General features: G+C 34.5%; 2 protein-coding genes across 3 annotated transcripts; one reads left to right on the forward strand and one right to left on the reverse strand.

The window, feature by feature from the left end:
• The first annotated feature begins 2465 nt into the window (after positions 1-2465).
• Positions 2466-16505, forward strand: LOC140976503 (chromatin remodeling protein EBS-like). Of its 2 annotated transcripts, none has more exons than XM_073440717.1 (5): positions 2466-2808; positions 14016-14358; positions 14465-14533; positions 15477-15615; positions 16175-16505. In XM_073440717.1, exons 1-5 carry the CDS (start codon positions 2547-2549, stop codon positions 16199-16201), a joined length of 840 nt encoding a protein of 279 aa, XP_073296818.1. In that variant the 5' UTR covers positions 2466-2546; the 3' UTR covers positions 16202-16505. The 2 variants fall into 2 exon arrangements, with proteins under 2 accessions (XP_073296818.1, XP_073296827.1); XM_073440726.1 differs by lacking the exon at positions 2466-2808 and adding an exon at positions 12351-12638.
• A 474-nt stretch (positions 16506-16979) lies between these two features.
• On the reverse strand, positions 16980-19516 carry LOC140976516 (uncharacterized). The gene is made up of 3 exons (XM_073440737.1): positions 19177-19516; positions 17704-18999; positions 16980-17505 (listed from the first exon to the last, which is right to left on the reverse strand). The coding sequence occupies exons 1-3, from the start codon at positions 19357-19359 to the stop codon at positions 17278-17280; spliced, it is 1707 nt and encodes a 568-aa protein (XP_073296838.1). The 5' UTR covers positions 19360-19516; the 3' UTR covers positions 16980-17277.
• Positions 19517-21190: the final 1674 nt, after the last annotated feature.

Consider the following 21190-nt stretch of genomic DNA (forward strand, 5'->3'; position numbering starts at 1 on the left):
TAAAGAAGTTTGAAAACTGAAACACGACAAATTGAACTATATATTACAATATATGTTTCTCTTCGAAACCAAAATGAAAAATCTCTTGATATTCGTTTTTGTATTTGCTAGCTTTTCACATACATTTGCATGTAATATTGGAACGAGATAGAAGGTACGCGTTTTCAATAATCTCCCTCCAGATTCGTCGCGGATGAGGTTGCATTGCGCGGCGGGGGATGAAGAACTAGGCTATCATATACTTTATGCGAAAGGAGATTTTAGCTGGGAGTTATGTGCAACCTACACCATTGTTCAGAAAACTTTATATTTTTGCCATATGTGGTGGGATGGAAGAAATAGAGCTTTCGAAGTTTTTAACTATAGTATCAAGTCTCATTGCGTGGACGAATTGTGTTATTGGGAAGTAAGAGATGATGGTTTTTATTTTGGTGGAAGCCCCGACAATGTCACTAAAATGTATGATTGGTAATTATAATATTCAAGAAATATAAATAAATAAATATATTAATTCTCATTTTGTATTTTCTTTTATTATCTATAAAATTATACCCTTTTATAATAACCATCATTCATTTTTTCCACCAAATTACTTGGGATAGGGATGAAAAGTTGTCCCAAATTACATATTAACATGATAAAAAAATGACTAAAAAGATTCGTGACACATATTCAAGTTTCTTTTCAAAAATTCATGTCACTATCTACGTCCATCATATAAGCAATTTAGGCAGACTATTTTTACAAAAATTCTAAGACAAAAACTTGTGTGAAATGGTCTCACGGATCGTATTTGTGAGACGGATCTCTTATTTGGATCATCCATGAAAAAATTATTACTTTTTATGCTAAGAGTATTAATTTTTATTGTGAATATGGGTAGGGTTGACTCGTCTCACAGATTAAGATCCGTGAGACGGTCTCACATGAGACCCACTCAAATTCTAATTAAGTTGTTGATTTACAGTGAAATCACGATATTTTCACTGTTAATTATATATTTCTTGTGAAGTTGTAAGTATTTATTAGTTAGTTAGCTAATCTATATCTATATATTTAACCAAGCCTGTAAACGAGTTATATATATATTTGGTGTTGACTAGTGTGGAGAGAAATCTATATTCTTATATTAATAGTAAAAAATAAGCAAACACTTGGTAATGCATCAAACAAGTTACATTGCAGCCCGATATTTGAGTTAAATAATCAATTTGGTTTTGATTAAATGTTATTTAAGAACTTAAATTTATAGTTAAAATTAATATCATTAATTTTGTCTTATTTATTTTTCTAATTCCCTTCTTTATTAATAAAATTTAATCTTCATATATTGTTTACTATTATAATAAAGAAAAAAAGATGTATAGATCACACAAGGGGAAAAAAATTTAATAACGAAAAAAAAAATTTATCAAAAGAAATTTGAGATAAAATTACCAGATTATAGTATTAAACACGTCGAAAACTGCACATATGATAGAAGAATAAAATTCTGTAAAAACCGGTTAAATACTCCATTCACATGAAGTGTATGATAGCCTAGATCGTTGTCCTTCGATTGACAATGTAAGATCATCTTTGAATTGTCCGGAGGATATTTGTTGGCTACACGAACCTCAAATTCTTTCGTAAAAATGCAGCTTTCTTTTTTATGAGCAAATGCTTGTAGAAGGTTAGCTAATATAAAAATAAACATTACGAGAATTTTCATTTTAATTGGCTTGATTTGTTTGCGAAGAAACAAATATTATAATAGTTTTGTGTCACTGTTCAATCTGAAAGTCTTTAAATAGATATAAATTTGCTCTGAGAACTTTAACAGAAATATATTCCGTAATGGTAAAAACTTGTATGAGACGGTCTCACGGGTCGTATTTTGTGAGACGGATTTCTTATTTGGGTTATCCATGAAAAAGTATTACTTTTTATTGTGAATATCGGTAGAGTTGACCCGTCTCCCAGATAAAAATTCATCAGACCGTCTCACAAGAGAACTACTCTTTTGTAATTCTACTTACGGAGAAATTGAAATTCCAATAAAAAGTAGATTTTTCAAATCTTAATCGAATAATCAACCGCAACAATAGCGATTATAATAAAGAATATGATATTACTAGAATATTTTGAGTGATAACTACATGTTATCTCTTCCCACGTATATAGATTTGCTTATTTTTCATACAATTTAATAATATTGCAGGAAAAATAAATTGCTTTCAAAAAATGATTACATTTCTTCCTCTCACTCTCAAGTATGGATGCCAGCTTGGAAGACACATCACCAACAATCTCCACCTTGATTTACAAGATGGATGTTCTCCAGCCCTTTTGCCATGTTAACTCCATTCCACAGCTTGCAAAAAGTCAAGACAGTGCTTGAACTTGGACAGTGGTAATGTCTCAGTTAACATATCTGCAGGATTTTTTTTCGGTGAAGATCTTCTCAACATTCACTTCTTTTTTTTGATATGATGTCTCTAACGAAATGTAGTTTAACATTTATATGTTTTAACCTCTCGTGGTACACTTGATGTTTGATCAAGTGTATGGCACTTTGGTTGTCACAATACACTACAACCCGATCTTGTGTTATCCCAAATTCACATTTTATCCCTTTAATCCAAATCGATTCCATAAAGGCCTCTGTCACGGCCATATATTCATCTTCTGTAGTAGATAAATCAACCACTGGTTGGAGGGTGGCCTTCCAGCATATTGCGGTATCAAACATAGTGAAGATGAAACAAGTTGTTGACTTCCGTGTGTCCAAGTTTCCTGAAAAGTCCGAGTCTACAAATCCTACAACTGGTTGAGTGATTTCTTTCTGTTTTCTGAACATCAGTCCAAGATTTGATTTTCTTTTTAGATATCTCGAGGTCCATTTTAAAGCCTCCCAATGTGGTATGCCTAGATTTGCCATAAACCTTGAAACCACGCTTATGGCATATACTAAATCTGGTCAGCTACACACCATTCCATACATGACACTCCCAACCCCACTAGCATATGATATTTGTGCCATATGTTCCTTTTCTGCCTCTTCAGTAGGTGATTGAGAAGCTGAGAGTTTATAGTGTTGTCCTAGTGGAGTATATACATGTTTTGGTTCATACACGTTGAACCTCTCTAAAACTTTATTCAAGTAAGAGTCTTGACAAGGAATGATATTGTTTTGTCCTTTCTACTCCTAATCTACATCCTTAGTATTTTCTTTGCTTCACCTAGATCTTTCACTTCAAATTCTCAATTTAATTGGTCTCTGAGAGTGTCTAGTTCCTTCTTGCTGGAAATTGCTATGAGCATGTCATCCATGTATAATAGGAGGAAAGTCATCACTTGATCACCATCCTTTCTCAAGTACACACAACTATCAAAGCTGCTTTTGATAAAACCAATCCTCATCTGTAATCATTGAATCTTTTATACAACTACCTTGAACTTTGTTTTAGTCCATACAAGGATCTCTTCAAAAGACACACCTTGTTTCTATCTTCACTTGTTACAAATCTCTCTGGCTTATCTATGTAGATTGTTTCTTCCAATTCTCCGTGTAAAAATGCAGTCTTCACATCTAGTTGTTCCAACTCTAAGTCTAACTGAGCTACCGATGCTAGCATTAGTCTTATAGAGCAATGCTTCACCTCAGGGGAATATATCTAATTAAAGTCAATTCCATCACTTTGTAAGTACCCTTTGGCTACTAGCCTGAACTTAGACCTCATCCTCTCTTTCCCATGAGCTTTTTCGTTTAGTTTATAGATCCATTTACACCCCCAAGATTTTATGTCCTTTCGGATTAGTCACTAGTTTACAGGTGTTATTCTTCATCAATGACTTCATCTTCTCCTTCATAGCTCGAAGACATTCTTCTTTATGGTCACAAGCCATGGCTTCCCTAAAGGAAGTTGGTTCAAAAATGTTTACATCTTCTGCTACCAATATTGCACACCAGGTCAAGTCTGCATACCCTAACCTATCAGAGGGCCTTACTTTTCTTCCTGTCCCAAGCTAATACATATTGGCTTAAATTCTCTTGTGTTTTGTTGATCAACTTATTCATTCTGTTCTTTAAATGGTGAGATAATTTCTTCAGTTTCAGATTGTGAATTACTAAGTGGCTGCTCTACCTCAACTTGTGAATCATTAGAGGTTTTGTTTCCTTCTTCGTTCAAACTTCTTTTGACCATATCCCATTTCAGATTCCACAAATGTGACATCTCTAGTATTAAAGCACCATGGACCAGTTGACTCCAAGTTCTATACCTTGTATCCTTTAACTCCCCAAAGGTAACCATAAAGATACACTTCAAACCCCTTGGTTCAAGTTTGTAGTATTTTATATGTGCATAAGCCAGACACACAAATACTCTTAGCAAAGAATAACATGCTTCCTTGCCACTCCTAATTTCCATTGGTTTTCTAAAACTTATGGCACTTGAAAGGCAACGGTTTATCAAATAACATATTGTGGTTATTGTTTACCCACAAAAACTTTTAGGTAGTTTTTCATTCAATATCATCTTGATCTGTTTCTTGAGCCCAGATTTGTCCTCTTTTCTGGTTTGCCTCGAGCCATGAGTATTTCTCCTGTTGGTTTTCTTAAGCTGCTTTCTTTTGTTTGTAATTTGTAATTCCTTAGCTTGTATGGCAGATTGTACTTCCTCTAAGCTGATGTTTTGATATCTCCCATATAACACTGCATCTTTGAAATTTTCATATTATCTCAGAAGTGCATTTAGAAGAATGAGGGCTTTGTCTTGTTCTTCTTCTTCTAGATAAATCTTGATAAACTCGTCAATCTGATCACCAATGTCCTCCTCCCAAATCTTGAAAGAGTACAAGCATTGTTTCATGTAGAGTCGGTTTGTAAAGGACTTGGTCGTACACAGATTTTCTAGTTTCAACCACATGGCAGCAGCTGATTTTTTCTTTGCCACTTCTTGCAGTGGTTTATCCCGTAGACAGAGTATGATGGCACTCTGTGCTTTCTCGATTACCTCTGTCTTAACCTTTTCTTTCTCAGATCTTGAAGATCCCTCCCCCATTGATAGAGCTCCGATTAAACCTTGTTGTATCAGGATTGCACGCATCTTGTTCTGCCATAATCCAAAATAATTTTTCTCAGTGAATTTCTCAATGTCATACTTCATTGAACCCACCCACATACGACGCCACTTGTTAAAGAATCTACCTAAACTGATTTCTTGAATGCACTTTGACATAAGAAATTGAACAATACCACTGGATCATAATATCAGATCAATCAAGACACAAAAATCATAAATCAAACATGAACACAATCATTTACGTGGTTCAGCCAAATTGGCCTACATTCCGGAGAGAGCAACACCTTTCTTATTACCTAGAACAAATGAGTTTACAGAAGATATCAAACGAAAGAACTTTACGGAAAAGACTTCAATTTACAACCTATCTTTTATCTTTCTGTTTCGTCTTTCTTGCTTTCTTTTCTCTCGTTTTTGTTTGTAATTTCTTATGATCTTCCTTCTTTCTTTCCCACAAGGAAATTTATATGCCACCGGCTATTTCTCATCCAACTGTTTATGTTTCCCCCCTGCCCAAGTGTTAGCAATTTCTTGTTACATATGACTGCATGTTGCTTCAGTCAAAGTCAGCTAAAGAAGTCTTCCTCTCACACTCAAGTCAAGATTCTCAAGTAAGAATGCTAGCTTGGATGACAAATCACCAACAATAATAAATTGTTAAGGATAAACAAATCATAGGGAAAAAATTTAGATTAATTTTTAAAAACTGACCAATGAACTCCATTGATCAATTTTATTTCATGCTGGTCAGACATGAGCCAATATGTTTGAAAATACTCTAACGATAGCATCATTAGCCAATCAAACTGTTACGTCTAATTAATTAGTTAATGCAATAAATGAACTTAACAGGCTGTTTATTACATGGTGAAACTGAATAGGAAAAACAACTTAAAAAACTGCGTAGCGTTGAAAAATTATTTTAAAATGTGTTAAAATATTTGTGTTGAAAATGTGAATGTTGAATGTTGAATGTTGAATGTTAGGTAAAATTAGGTGTTGAATATTGAAAATTAGTGTGTGATGATGTAGGTAATGATGTATTTTATTTTTGGATTATTTGTAAAATTTTCTATAAATAGATCTCTCATTTGTGAAGAAAATCACAATTGAGTTGAGATAAAAATATTATAAAGTGTGTAGTGTGATAATTTTGAGAGTTTGAGATTTTTACTTTTTACCGTAAATTTTTACTTTTTCACAACACGTTATCAGCACGAAGCTCTAAAAGTCCTCCATATTTTTCCAAGCTCCAAAACAGAAGAAAAAGGTAACAAAAGTAATAATATTTATTTTATTGTTTATTTATTTATTGTTTATATATTTAATATATAATATAATGTTATTATAAATAATAAAAATAAATTTTTCAAAAAAAACTTGTTATAAATCCTGGGAGGATGTTAAGACGACATCCCACACTCCCGGTAAGGGATACGACAAGTATAAAAGCCTATAAGGTTTTTTAAACAAAATAACTTATGACACCTAATTATAATAATGTGATATGATATACATAATTATTTAAATATGACTAATATTATATACACCATATTATTACCATAAAATTATACAAATACATACATTTATTTTCTTATACACCAACGGTAATAAACGGTAACAAAACGGCTAGTTTTTGCTCTATAAATACAATCTCACAAATACATTCAATCACTCCAACTTTCTCTTCTTCTCTAAAAATTATTCTTCATCAAATTTTCGAAGAAAAAAAGAAGATGGCTTTCACGAGGTTATTTTTAATTATTTTGGTTATCATACTCACCAGTCTTGTATTTATCGGAGAATATCCTCCTCGTGTGTTTTCTTTATTTTTACGAATACTTGTACTTGTTGTTTATCCATTACTTTGTATTGCAATATTCATTAACTAATAAAATGCATCGTAATTTTTAGTACCACCATGGCAAACTTGGCAAAGCTCGAATTCATCGCTCTTGATATTACTGGGAAAAACTATATGCCATGGACTCTTGATGTAGAAATGCATCTTGAGTCATTGGGTCTAAGCGAGACCATTAAAGAAAATGGTATATCTTCATCACAAGAAAAAGCAAAAGCTATAATATTTTTACGACGACACCTTGATGAAGGTTTAAAATGTGAATATCTCATCGAAAAAGATCCCATGGCTCTGTGGAAAGGATTAAAAGAGAGATTTGAACATATAAGGGAAGTTATACTTCCGACCGCCCGTGATGAATGGAATATGTTAAGATTCCAAGACTTTAAAAAAGTCAGTGATTACAATTCAGCGATGTATAGAATAATCTCGCAGTTAAAATTTTGTGGACATGAGGTTACAGAATCGGAAATGCTTGAAAAAACATTTTCCACGTTTCACGCATCAAATATAACACTACAGCAACAATATAGAGTGCGTGGATTTGCGAGATATTCTGAACTCATCGCCTGTCTTCTTGTGGCGGAAAAGAACAACGAGCTATTAATGAGAAATCATCAGTCCCGACCCACTGGATCAACAGCATTTCCAGAAGTAAATGCTGTAAGTAAAAATGAATTTAAACCTGGAAACCAAAATCAAATTCAAAGACAAGGTTTTGGTCGAGGTCGAGGTCGAGGTCGAGGTCGTGGACGTGGACGTGGACGAGGAAGTGGTCGTGGTCGTGGACGCGGCCGTGGTTTTGAAAATAATCGAGATAGTTATTTCTATAACTCATCTCAAAATAACGTCCCAAACCATCCACAGAAAAGGCATCAAGAAAACATGAGTGTTAATGAAAATCACTCGAAAAGATTTGAAAGTTCTTGTTTCAGATGCGGCACTCCAGGACATTGGTCTCGTATTTGTCGAGCCCCTGAGCATCTTTGCAAACTTTATAAAGAATCGATAAAGGGGAAAGAAAAGGAGACCAACTTCACTGAGCGAAGTGACCGTTTGAGTGATTCAACTCATTTTGATGCTGCTGATTTTATGAATGATTTCTCTGGAAATGATCAATATGTTGGTGGGATAGAAATGAACAATATTGATGCTGCAGATTTTCTCAATGATTTCTCTGAAAATGAACAATATAGTGGTAGAATATAAATGTACAATAATTTATTTTTCATGTATTTATATGATAATGTTTTATTGTACAATTATGATATGTGTTATATTTAAATATGTATTGTCATTAATTTTTTTTCATTGCATATTTTTTGAAGTTCAAATATGGAAAATGCTATGAGCAAAGCTGAAGTTTGCATACCCGATAGTGGTACAACGCACACTATCCTCCGAGATAAAAGATATTTCTTGGAACTAAAACCAACAAAAACAACGGTGAATACAATATCAGGTCCTGTAGACTTGATTAAAGGATGTGGTAAAGCACAATTTTTGTTACCTAATGGTACAAAATTTTTGATCAATGATGCTTTATATTCACCACAATCGAAAAGAAATTTGTTGAGTTTTAATGATATATATTCCCATGGGTATGATACTCAAACAATGAATGAAGGGAATGAGAAATATATGTGTCTTACCACATATAAATCAGGAAAGAAATATGTGATTGAAAAACTACCAATGCTCCCTACTGGATTGCATTATACACATATACGTCCCATTGAATCAAACATGGTAATTGATAATTCTTCAATATTAACCAATTGGCATGATCGATTAGGACATCCTGGTTCAACAATGATGCGAAGAATTATAGAAAATACACATGGTCATCCATTGAAAGACCAGAAGATCTTTCAGAATAATAAGTTTCAATGTAAAGCATGTTCTCTTGGAAAACTTATTATAAGACCATCACCAGCCAAAATCCAAACTGAATCACCAATGTTTCTTGAACGTATTCAGGGTGATATTTGTGGACCAATCCATCCACCATGTGGACCATTCAGATACTTTATGGTATTGATTGATGCCTCCAGCAGATGGTCACATGTATGTTTATTGTCAACTCGAAATGTTGCATTTGCAAGATTACTTGCTCAAATAATAAAATTGAGGAATCAATTTCCCGATTATACAATCAAGAAAATTAGACTTGATAATGCTGGTGAATTTACTTCCCAGACTTTCAATGATTATTGTATGTCTATGGGAATCATTGTTGAGCATCCTGTTGCTCATGTACATACTCAAAATGGATTGGCTGAATCATTGATTAAACGTCTGCAAATGATTGCTAGACCAATGATTATGAAAACAAAGCTCCCTATTTCTATATGGGGACATGCAATTTTACATGCTGCTTCATTAATTCGCATCAGACCAAGTGCATATCATAAATACTCCCCATTGCAGCTTGCATTTGGTAAAGAACCAGACATTTCTCATCTGAGAATTTTTGGATGTATGGTGTATGTGCCTATTGCACCACCTCAACGAAAGAAAATGGGACCTCAAAGAAAGATTGGAATTTATATTGGTTATGATAGTCCATCGATCATTCGATATCTTGAACCACAGACAGGCGACGTGTTCACAGCACGTTTTGCTGATTGTCATTTTAATGAGGAAATCTTCCCAATGTTAGGGGGAGAACAGAAACATACCGAAAAAGAAATTACATGGTATGTATCATCATTGTTACATCTGGATCCAAGAACAAAACAATGTGAAAAAGATGTACAGCAAATTGTGCACTTGCAAAGAATAGCAAATCAAATACCAGATGCATTTGCAGACACAAAAGGGGTAACTAAATCATATATACATGCTGCAAATGCCCCTGCTCGAATTGAAATTCCGAAGAAACAAATTGAAGATAGTCATGATGTCATTAAACGCCTGAAGCGTGGAAGGCCAGTTGGTTCCAAGGATAAAAATCCTCGAAAAAGAAAATTCATAGAGAAACACAATGATCACAAAATAGAGAATGATGTTCCTGAAGAAACACATAATGATCACAAAATAGAGAATGATGTTCCTGAAGAAACACATGATGATGAAAATGTTTTGTCAGAACCACAAACTGACGAGAATCATGAAATCTCTATCAATTATATTAATACTGGAAAAATATGGAACCGAAAAGATATAGAAGAAATTGATGATATATTTTCTTATAATGTGGCAATCGACATCATAAATGATAATGAAGATCATGAACCAAAATCTTTTGGTGAATGTAAAAATCGGCAGGATTGGATAAAATGGAAAGATGCCATCCAGGTTGAATTGGATTCGCTAAATAAACGTAATGTTTTTGGACCTATAGTCCTTACACCTGAAGGTGTAAAACCTGTTGGATACAAATGGGTTTTTATTCGAAAGCGAAATGAGAAAAATGAAATAGTAAGATATAAAGCTCGACTTGTTGCACAAGGTTTTTCTCAAAGGCCTGGAATTGATTATGAAGAAACGTATTCTCCTGTGATGGATGCAATTACGTTTCGGTATTTGATTAGCTTGGCAGTATCTGAAAATTTAGAAATGCGTCTTATGGATGTTGTTACAGCCTACTTATATGGATCACTTGATAGTAATATATATATGAAAATCCCTGAAGGATTTAAGATGCCTGAAGCACAAAGTTCAAAACCCAGAGAATGTTATTCTGTGAAATTACTAAGATCATTATATGGGTTGAAGCAATCCGGCAGAATGTGGTATAATAGGCTAAGTGATCACTTGATGAAAAAGGGATATGTAAATAATTCAATATGCCCTTGTGTTTTCATTAAGAAAACAACATCCGGATGCGTAATTATTGCTGTATATGTTGATGATTTAAACATCATTGGAACAAATAAGGAAATTCAAGAAGTTGTGTCATACTTGAAAGAAGAATTTGAAATGAAGGATCTTGGAAAAACCAAGTATTGTCTGGGTTTACAAATTGAACAAAAAGAATGTGGAATATTTGTTCACCAGACAAATTATACAGAAAAGATCCTTAAACGTTTTAATATGGACAAATCAAATCCTTTAAGTACTCCAATGGTTGTTAGATCATTAAACATAGAAAAGGATCCATTCCGTCCATGTGAAGATGATGAAGATATTCTTGGTCCAGAAGTACCATATCTAAGTGCTATCGGTGCCCTTATGTATCTTACAAATTGTACAAGGCCTGATATATCTTTTGCCGTAAATTTATTGGCAAGATTTAGCACATATCCAACAAAGAGACATTGGAACGGAATTAAACATATATTCCGTTATCTACGAGGAACGACAGACTTGGGACTTTTGTATTCAAAAGATGCTAATCCAAGTATAATTGGTTATGCCGATGCTGGATACTTATCTGATCCACACAAAGCACGTTCTCAAACTGGATATGTATTTACTCGTGGAGGCACTGCAATTTCTTGGCGTTCACAGAAACAAACACTTGTAACAACTTCATCAAATCATGCCGAGATTATTGCACTACATGAAGCAAGCCGTGAATGTGTGTGGTTAAAATCAATGACTCAACATATCCAAATCTCATGCGGATTATCATTCGACGAGAAGCCTGTGATACTATATGAAGATAATGCTGCATGTGTTGCTCAAATGAAAGAAGGATACATAAAAAGCGACAGAACTAAACATATTCCTCCTAAGTTCTTCGCATTCACCAAGGAGCTTGAGAAGAATAAATGTATTGATGTTCGTCACATTCAATCAAGTGAAAACTCATCAGATCTCTTCACAAAGGCACTTCCTACGACAATATTCAGAAAGCACATATATAATATTGGGATGCGCAATCTACGAAATTTGTGAAGAATTGTTCGTGTCAACATGAGGGGGAGTTTACGTGACTGCACTCTTTTTCCCTTACTATGGTTTTTATCCCAATGGGTTTTTCCTAGTAAGGTTTTTAACGAGGCAGTATAAAAACACGTAATGTATACAATCATTATGATCATCATCACAAGGGGGAGTGTTGAAAAATTATTTAAAAATGTGTTAAATATTTGTGTTGAAAATGTGAATGTTGAATGTTGAAAATTAGGTAAAATTAGGTGTTGAATATTGAAAATTAGTGTGTGATGATGTAGGTAATGATGTATTTTATTTTTGGATTATTTGTAAAAATTTTCTATAAATAGATCTCTCATTTGTGAAGAAAATCACAATTGAGTTGAGAGAAAAATATTATAAAGTGTGTAGTGTGATAATTTTGAGAGTTTGAAATTTTTACTTTTTATCATAAATTTTTACTTTTTCACAGCACGTAGTTTTTTTAAAAAATATAAAGAACTGCATAGTTGCATTAATTGAATGTGGGGCATTTACCAAGAACAAAATACCACGAGGGGCAAAAAGGAGAATAAGATTTTTCATATCTCTGGCGTTAGGGATTTTGTACTGGTATTATCATGAGACTTAATTATTTAGCTCAGAAAGAGAATCCGGAAACGAACTGAACCCCCGTGTTCCGACACAGCCCTCCGTTCCCCTTTTCCTACCAATTTCTCTCTCAAACTCCGCGCATATAGGGTTTTGCTGGTCTCTGTAGTTAGCTATAATCTTGCTTAAATTACCTGTAAAAATTCGCTTTTGATGAGAAGAGATGGCGAAGACGAAACCGGGAAAAAAGGACCTTGACTCTTACTCTATCAAGGGCACCAACAAAGTCGTTCGACGTATGGTCATTTTATTTGTCCTTTTGTGTAGAATTTTACTTTTCTAATAGTTTTTGGGTGTCGGTCTGGCTGCTCGGGTTGGTTTTACTTGCAAGGTGCATTGATTCATGGCAAAGGGATTCTATTTCTTTTCTTTTCCTTTTGTTTTGTTTTGTTTTTTTTTCCCCAAATAAAAACTGTGTTGTTTTCTATTATGTCCGCGAATCATGCTCTCTAGGTAGTGACATAAACCCACTTATTGCATGGATTAACTCATTGTAAGTGCAAAATGTCTAATTTTGAGGTGGAAATTTTAGTTCCAAATTATTTAGAGCTCGAAACGCTTTATGTTATGGCTAGTAGAAAGAAATGTTAAGCGGCAGCTTCTGGATGGCAATTTGTTCGAATACCCATGTCAAAGTTACATAAATGAGAACCTTGAAACTCATTGTATGACATGTTGATTCACAGTGATATGAGTGTAAAGTTTGGATGCAAATAGGAGTTAACCAGGAATGTTTAATTTCAAGAAGTGAGCACCATTTCCATTTGTAGCACCTGTGAAAAAGAGGTTGGGGTCGAAAGCTATATTCCTAGGTTTTCTGACAGAAAAAGTTGATGTCTACAGTTTGATATTATTTTCATATTTATTAAAAGCCTTCGGGGTATGTGCCTAAAGCCAAGGCTCGTGGAGATTCATCTTTCTGCCTACACGTGACAAGGTGAAGGCACCATCTTTCATTTCGTGATCCTTGACTGTGAAGCACAGGTTTTGATGTGCTTTAAGGCTCAAGATTGCTTTAAAGATTGCCTTAAGTGTGACCTAAATAAATAGGGAATATGAGATGAAATGCAAATTAATTTTATTTATTTTCACTTTAAACTAATGAATTTATTTTTATTGTAAATTTATGGTTTTGAAGTAAATATTGGATGGAGTGTCTTCACATATTTATGTTCTATTGTATTATTCCTTAGTGCTCCCCGAGTCGACAATGGCTCACATGTTGCTTCACAATTTGCGTCTAGCCACTAAGACACTCACGAGCTTTGTGCTTCTAATAGTTGTGATTATTATATCATTATTTTGTGGTATAGAAGGGCATTTATCATTCTTGTTCCTTTTGTGGAAAGTTAATCTAGGGATATCCAATAGTTTTTGAAAATTCAGCCGTGTCCTTACCTGGAAAATGCACGTGCATCCCTCATCTGCATGTTTCATATTGAGATAATAATATCAAGTGCTTGAATTATTCAAGAGTTCAGTGCTCTTTACAATCTTGCATGCATGACAAACTTCCCTGTTATGCTAACAAACTTAACTATGTGTATATCACATGGTTTTTTTGGTTAAACACGGGGAATGAGCTAGACTAAGCTACGTTGGTATTTTTGCAGCGGGTGATTGTGTGTTGATGAGACCATCAGATTCAGACAAGCCCCCTTATGTGGCCAGAGTGGAAAAAATCGAGGCTGATCACAGGAACAATGTAAAGGTGCATGTACAATGGTACTACCGGCCTGAAGAATCAATTGGAGGTCGCAGACAGTTCCATGGTGCCAAGGAGCTCTTCTTGTCGGATCACTTCGATGTACAGAGTGCTCATACTATCGAAGGCAGGTGTACTGTGCACAACTTTAAAAACTACACCAAGCTTGAAAATGTGGGAGCAGAGGATTACTTCTGTAGGTTTGAGTACAAGGCTGCAACTGGAGGGTTCACTCCAGACCGTGTAGCTGTGTGAGTCATTTTTTAGAATTTTGGCGTTTCTGGTGTTAGTTACTGAAAATGTAAAATACACTTTGTTGATATCTGATATGAGAACCCTTTTGGTTTTATTTTGAAGGTATTGCACGTGTGAGATGCCTTACAACCCAGATGATCTCATGGTACAATGTGAAGGATGCAAGGACTGGTATGATGCTTGGGTATTAGATCGTGTAAAACTCTTGACTACTTCAGTTGTGCAATTAGGATGCTACACACGAAATATTTTTCATTAAATGTTTTAGGTGGTTAGATATATAGTTTGTGCCTATTTTTTACTGGAGTGGTTCTGAAGTGACATTATCTTTTTGGAATTTTTAAACATGTTTCTCACGTTCAAACCTGATGCTACCCGTTCGGATCTTGAATCTGGTAATCTCATTTTAGCTGAATTCATGTATGCAAAGTGAGTAAACAGCAGCCAACAATTTCAATTTTTTCACCTGATTTTCATAGAATCCAAATCTTCCTTCGTTTTCTTAAAATATGCAAATACAACGAGGACCAAGAAAAAAAATCCAGACTACACTCCTCTTCATCACAGCAGAACCCTCGCACAACCAGTCACACACATTTTATGGTAATAGAACTACACAATAATACTGAAAACAGACGCCCATTTCAGCAATGATTTAACATAAATTTGGCAGACTTTGAAATTGTGCCGACTTGATAGATCACAGTTCTAGCTATTATTTTAAGACAAAGATGAATTATAGGTTTTGATAGCTGTACTGGCTTTTATATAACGTCAAATGTTTATGCAGAGGTTAGATGCATATAAATATGGGGGAAGTCAATGTGAGTTGACTAATTCAAACTAAGCTTCTTGTGTTTTGCAATCTCGCGGACTGATGTTTAGTGGCAAGACATTTGGCTTTTGATTAGATTACAGTTATTTTTGGTGCAATATATATGTGCGTGCATGCTATAGATTGTTGTTGACTGAACAGTAAGGTTAGGTTGTAGCATCTTGTGATGGGTGTCTCAAACTGCTGATCATAGCTTTATTAATTTGAAATGGTTTGGTTGTGATTTTCTATTTTAATTCGCTGTCGAGAGCACATATTTAATGTATTGTTTTATTGAAGGTTTCATCCTTCTTGTATGCGTATGACCATTGAAGATGCAAAGAAATTGGATCATTTCTTGTGCTCTGACTGTTCATCTGATGACGACGCCAAAAGGTCTTTGAACTCATTTCCTGTATCACCTCCTGCTGAAGCGAAGGTATGAATTTTTCTCTATCATGATGCTGTCAAAGTTTCAATTCATCCCTTTGAATCTGGGTTTGAGGTCTTTTATGGTAGGTATTTGAGATATAAGATCTACACATAACCTTTTCTTTCTTTGCTTGAGAAGATTATTACAGCAAGATGTGTATCAATCTTGCTATTATGCTATCCAAATTACTCTTTGACTGAGCAGATTATCACAGCAAGATGTGTATCTGTCTTTCTATTCTAGTATCCAAATTACTTGAAGAATTGGCCCTCCTTTCCTCTTTTATGTTAGACATGCTTCGGTGACTGTTATGTGGCTTTGTGTCCCTGTTCTTGAAGCTCTTGTACCTATTTTTCAACTGTTCGGAATGGTGTCCCCTGAATTTTGCTCTCTGATTATTTTGTTTGTAACTCGTGAAATTTTGATACTTAATTTGCAAGGACTAGGTTTTTTGTCAACATTGTGCAGCAAAGAAATTCACCGTACTACAATTTTTTTATCATTATGTTTGTAGTTGTTGGTCAGCCGGTCATGCTTAATGTTTTTTGTTTATTTTCCTCATCAGGTGGAGCTGAAGCGAAGGAAGAGATGACCGACTGGTTTCAATGCATAATGAAGAGGCTCCCTTTTCTCTTTGCATACTCACATCGGTATTGTTGTTGTATTTAGAACAGCTAGAGGCTTCTACTTGTGGCAACTTTGTTATCTATTAATGCATCTGGACTGTTTCCTACTCATGTTCAATTAGTGTGTGAGATACGCACCCTGACACATGGTAATTATGTTTATCTGGACGTGAGCACCTCCTTTCGGAAGAAAGTTAAATGCAGTCAATCCAACTAAGTTGAAACATTTGATAACGTAATGTTTGACGATGCCTAGTCTTATGTGCTTTATTGGGTCAGTTTGATTTCATAATTCCAGAAGTGGTTTTGTTCTTTTGCTTTGGTTTTCTGAGGAAATTCCTCACATTCACTGGCGATGTGTTCCGTGTTGAGTGTTCACCTGTCCTGCCACCAGCTGTGATGATATTCCCCACGACAAAAGGCCCCTCATGTTCATGTATTAATGCCCCCTCCCGAAACCGCTTTTTTTCCCATCAAGAGAGAGTTTGTTTACTTGATAGGCAAGCGTGACTTTGACCTTTTTCTCATCAGCAAGGGTCGTGGCAGGTAGAGCTGAGAACATGGCGGTTGTATTTAGAATCGTCAATGTCTATGATACATGCACGTTCGGACTGCAGACATTTAGAAGCAAATTAATAACAGGAAAAAGCTTATTTTGATTCCATCGAGACCGAAATTCCCAATAATTACAGGAGGAAAAACCCACAAACATTTGATCCTAGCAAGAAATCGAGTTTCACTGGCTTATGCGTCAAAAATACCATGTCGTTTACTCGTTTATTTGAATGATTGTAACAGAGCGACTGTCTTATTATCAACAACCGAATCCCGGATAAAAGAATACAAAAAAATTCAAACGATACAAACATAATCAGATTCCTTAATGAATCACGATTCAATATCATAAGAGAGAGCAATAACAATTCTATTACGCAAGAGAGTGATCAGACCCGTAAAAAGATTGTCTTCAGACGTGCGCAACATGGACCACTGTTACATAAAAGATCAATTCTGCAGAGTAAAAAAAGCCAACAGCAGAAGATCAGTTTTTCTGATGCACGGCAATTTGATGTATATCCATATCTTTCAACATAACAGAACGTCCGCAAGAATCGCAGGGTGTGGTTCTAGATCCACAGACACTCTCGTGTTCTGATAGTCCCCTCATTCGGTCTCTCACATCTGCAGCTGAAGTGCCAGCTTGAACCATATCTCCACAGAATCGACATGGAATAAGTCGCGAGGGGCAATCGGAAGACTGGTGTCGAACCTGTCAAAGTTCATAACAGTGAGCTAAGAGAAAAATGTTTTAAAAAAATAACACAAAACACGTGATTTTCCTCATCATTCACTGAAGACAAGATATTTATGCGATGAATGCCACAAAATCACCCTCCAAAAGGAGAAAGATTATAGTCACCCAATGGTGGACATATTTGAAAAGAAATGCATAGAACACGATTCTTACCATTTCTTCTTTCTCAAGGACTATTCCACAAGGACAATGAAGTGGCTCATGAAACACTTTCATGTGCTTCTCAATCTCACCCATTTGGAAAGCTTGACTACATTTTTCACAATGGACGTGGTTTTTTGCCTCCTCAATTCTAAGAACAACATCGCAACCATGATACTGACATATGATATTGTGTCTAGTACAATAGGCCTCATGAAGTGCAATAGTCCTTGAAGGGACGTGGCGTTTACAATTTCTACATTCTGTAGTATCTTCCCTGGTAAATGATGATGAAGAAACAGCATGCTGTCCCAATTGTGTGGAAATATCTTGAACAACAATTGAAACAGAGAATTTTGATGTTCCCTTAAAGCCATATACAGCAACGCTATAAGTACCTGGACCCATGTTCCGATCCTTTAACCCAAGCACCAATGCCTTTGAACCAATGTCATGGGAAGACCAGACATGCTGGTGGTGGGTAGGGAACAGAAGGGGATGTTTGGAGACATAGAGATCTGTATCTCCTTCTTGAGTCTGTGACTCTAAATTGACTACAATTTTAACATCTCCCAATGAAATCATATTCCAAGTGTCATCATCTATTGAGAACTTGAAGTACTTGTAACTTCCTTCATCAACCATTCCAGACTCTGGCTTCCCAAATACGAGAGGTCTCAAAATATACTGGTTTGCACTTTCTTGGGACTCGGGACCCATTATGTCGACCTCGATATCTGTTTCTAGAACAGATATGCTAGAAAAAGGTTTCAACTCGAGTACACGTAAATGATAAGTCAGAACACCATGATTGACTGTAAGTACATCACCTTGGGAAAGGGTTGCATGTTGGCGAAGGCTTGTTTCCAGAACCGCTTTATTATTGGGAATGTCAGAAAAGCCCAATTCATCTGATTGAAGTCTTGCATAAGTTCCTTTGGGCAGCCAAACATAACGCACTTCCACCATAGAAGACTTCGGAGCCTCATCAGGGAATAAATTACTCCAACAGTGCAGAGGAAGTGCCACAAAACCTTCTTCCGCGGTGAACTCCAGGACACCAGCGTGTGTTGTCCTGGACGATTCCTTTTCAGCACTTCCCCCACCCGAGAGAGAATCCTGATGTATTAAGGATAAAGAGAAATGCGATGGCCCCTTGTCGAAAGCACCTTGATCAGACAATTCCCTGAAACAGGAAGGAGGCAATTTAATCTTGTCTCCACTACCCTGATAAGGTATAGCTTCCAAAATACGTGAAAAATTGACTCCCCGACCAGCAAGTAAATTTTCTTCAGTTTGCTGGTTTGCCTGAGGAAGACACAAAATTCTACAGTATCAAGATCTAATCCCCAATCAAATCCAGTCATCATAAAAAGAACAGTTATCGAAACTGATAAAAAAAAAAAAAAAAAACTTTTGATGCTAACTAGCAAGTTTTTCAATATAAAGCTTATGAAATGGAAAACTAAAGCAGGGGATATCAACCTTGGCTTCTGCTTCTGCGGCTTCGAGTCGACGGGTCCTCTGTACGGCTTCGAGAGCTTGACGCTGGCGTGCCGCTTCTTGTTTAGCCTTCCTCTCTCTCTCAAACTTCAACTTGGCCTTCTCTTTCCTCTCTCTCTGCTCCTTCTCCAACTTCTCTCTGGCCCTTCTCAATTCGAAATCCATCCCAAAAAATCTTAGATCTTCTCCAATCAAATCCAATCGAAAATTCAACAATTAAGGGGCTCCGATTGCAAATTTTATGAATGAATTGATGATTCAAAGTATGATTGAACTTCCTTGATTCTTTCTTGCCGTTAAAGTTAAGAGCTATCAATCTGCATACATATATATACCATTTTCATATGCAAAAATCAATATTCAAAGTCCACTTTTGAGTTCCAGAAGGTTCTGGGCCTAATGGTTGTTGGTAATGGACTTTAATTTGGGCTCTTCCACACCAATATTTATTTTGTTGGGCTTTACTTTTACTAATTAATTGAAATGAAAAATATTTAAATATTACAATTTATCGTATTACATATGGTAACTAGAAGAAAAAAAACATCATATGAAATAATAAATACTACAAAGAAATAATCTAATTCTTATGTGATTTATACCTTAACATATAGTTTATATGACATGACTTTGCTTTGATTATGTGAACTTAGTGATAACTGGCACTAATGTAAATACTTTTAAAAATTTTAATCCAATTAAAATTTAATGAAAAGTAGGATTTTTTTTTTCGTTAAACTGAATGTAAAACAAAATATAATAGTTTTAAAAATATTGTCGTGTTATGGAGTTTTTTTCTTTACTACAAAATATAATAGTACAATAGGATAAAGATAAATTTGAAAGATAATTTCTGGTACGTTGAGATCCGTCTTATAAAATTAACTCATGAAATCGTTTCGTAAGAATTTTGTATAATTCATGAAGAAAAATGATTTATAAACTCCTCATATTTTGAGCGTACATACCAATCAATCTCGGGATTTCCAAAAGCTTTGATACAATTTCTCCCATAATAACAAATATATTTTATTTTTTTTAAGGGAAATATCAGATGGTATAGTTATATCTATTATATATATAAATATGTGACTTTATATATGAATTTACCTTTATCTCCTTATTAATTATTTTCTTTACATTAATTGTTTACTTTAAATGTGTCTTTTCTTTTTCTTTATTCATTTTTTAAATATGTGTGATTATTAGTANAAACCGATCGAATTAATTTTCATAACCGATGAAAACCGAACAAAATTAAAATCGGTTAATTTGGTTGGTGACCGAATTAACCGATTAGTTTTTAAAAAAATTGTGATTTAACTTTAATTATATATGTAATTTTTTTGAACACTACAGTCTACACAAATGAATAAAAACATAAAATCATATACATCACAAATTTTTCTTTAGAATTAGGGCTGATTTTAAAATTAAAATTAAAAAATATATTAAAATTGATAAATAATAAAAATTTATTAAATAATAGTACTTAGTATATCGGTTAATTCGGTTAGCCGATTTCAAAATTTTGAAAACCGTAGCCAAACCAAATTAATCGATATAACCGAATTTTTTTAATTTGAAAATCGAATTTCGGAAATAACCGAACCAAATTTTCGAATTGACTCGGTTCGGTCGGTTAATTCGGTTTAACCGAAATTTTTCTCACCCCTAATAATAATGTGTAGTTTATATGTTATCAAGTATAAGTGTCTAATAAATTAAAGGTGACTAGGAAAGTCAAAGCATCCGGTATAAATTGTTGTCAATTTACATGAAAGAGAATAATAATCAAACAACATTGTAAATAAAAAATTGCATATCATTGATTGTCAAAAAAGATTTTAATAATTGAATATTATAATAAAATATATGTATTGTTGAGAGAATATGACAAATAACAAAAGAAAACAATATGATAAAATAGATATGATAAAAATTTTAGTAGTCCAAATCTTTTTTTAAAATTAAAAAAATATTTTTTTTTCCAAAT

The sequence above is a fragment of the Primulina huaijiensis genome, chromosome 1 (assembly GCF_012295235.1).
Source record: "Primulina huaijiensis isolate GDHJ02 chromosome 1, ASM1229523v2, whole genome shotgun sequence".
NCBI classification, from domain to species: Eukaryota; Viridiplantae; Streptophyta; class Magnoliopsida; order Lamiales; family Gesneriaceae; genus Primulina; species Primulina huaijiensis.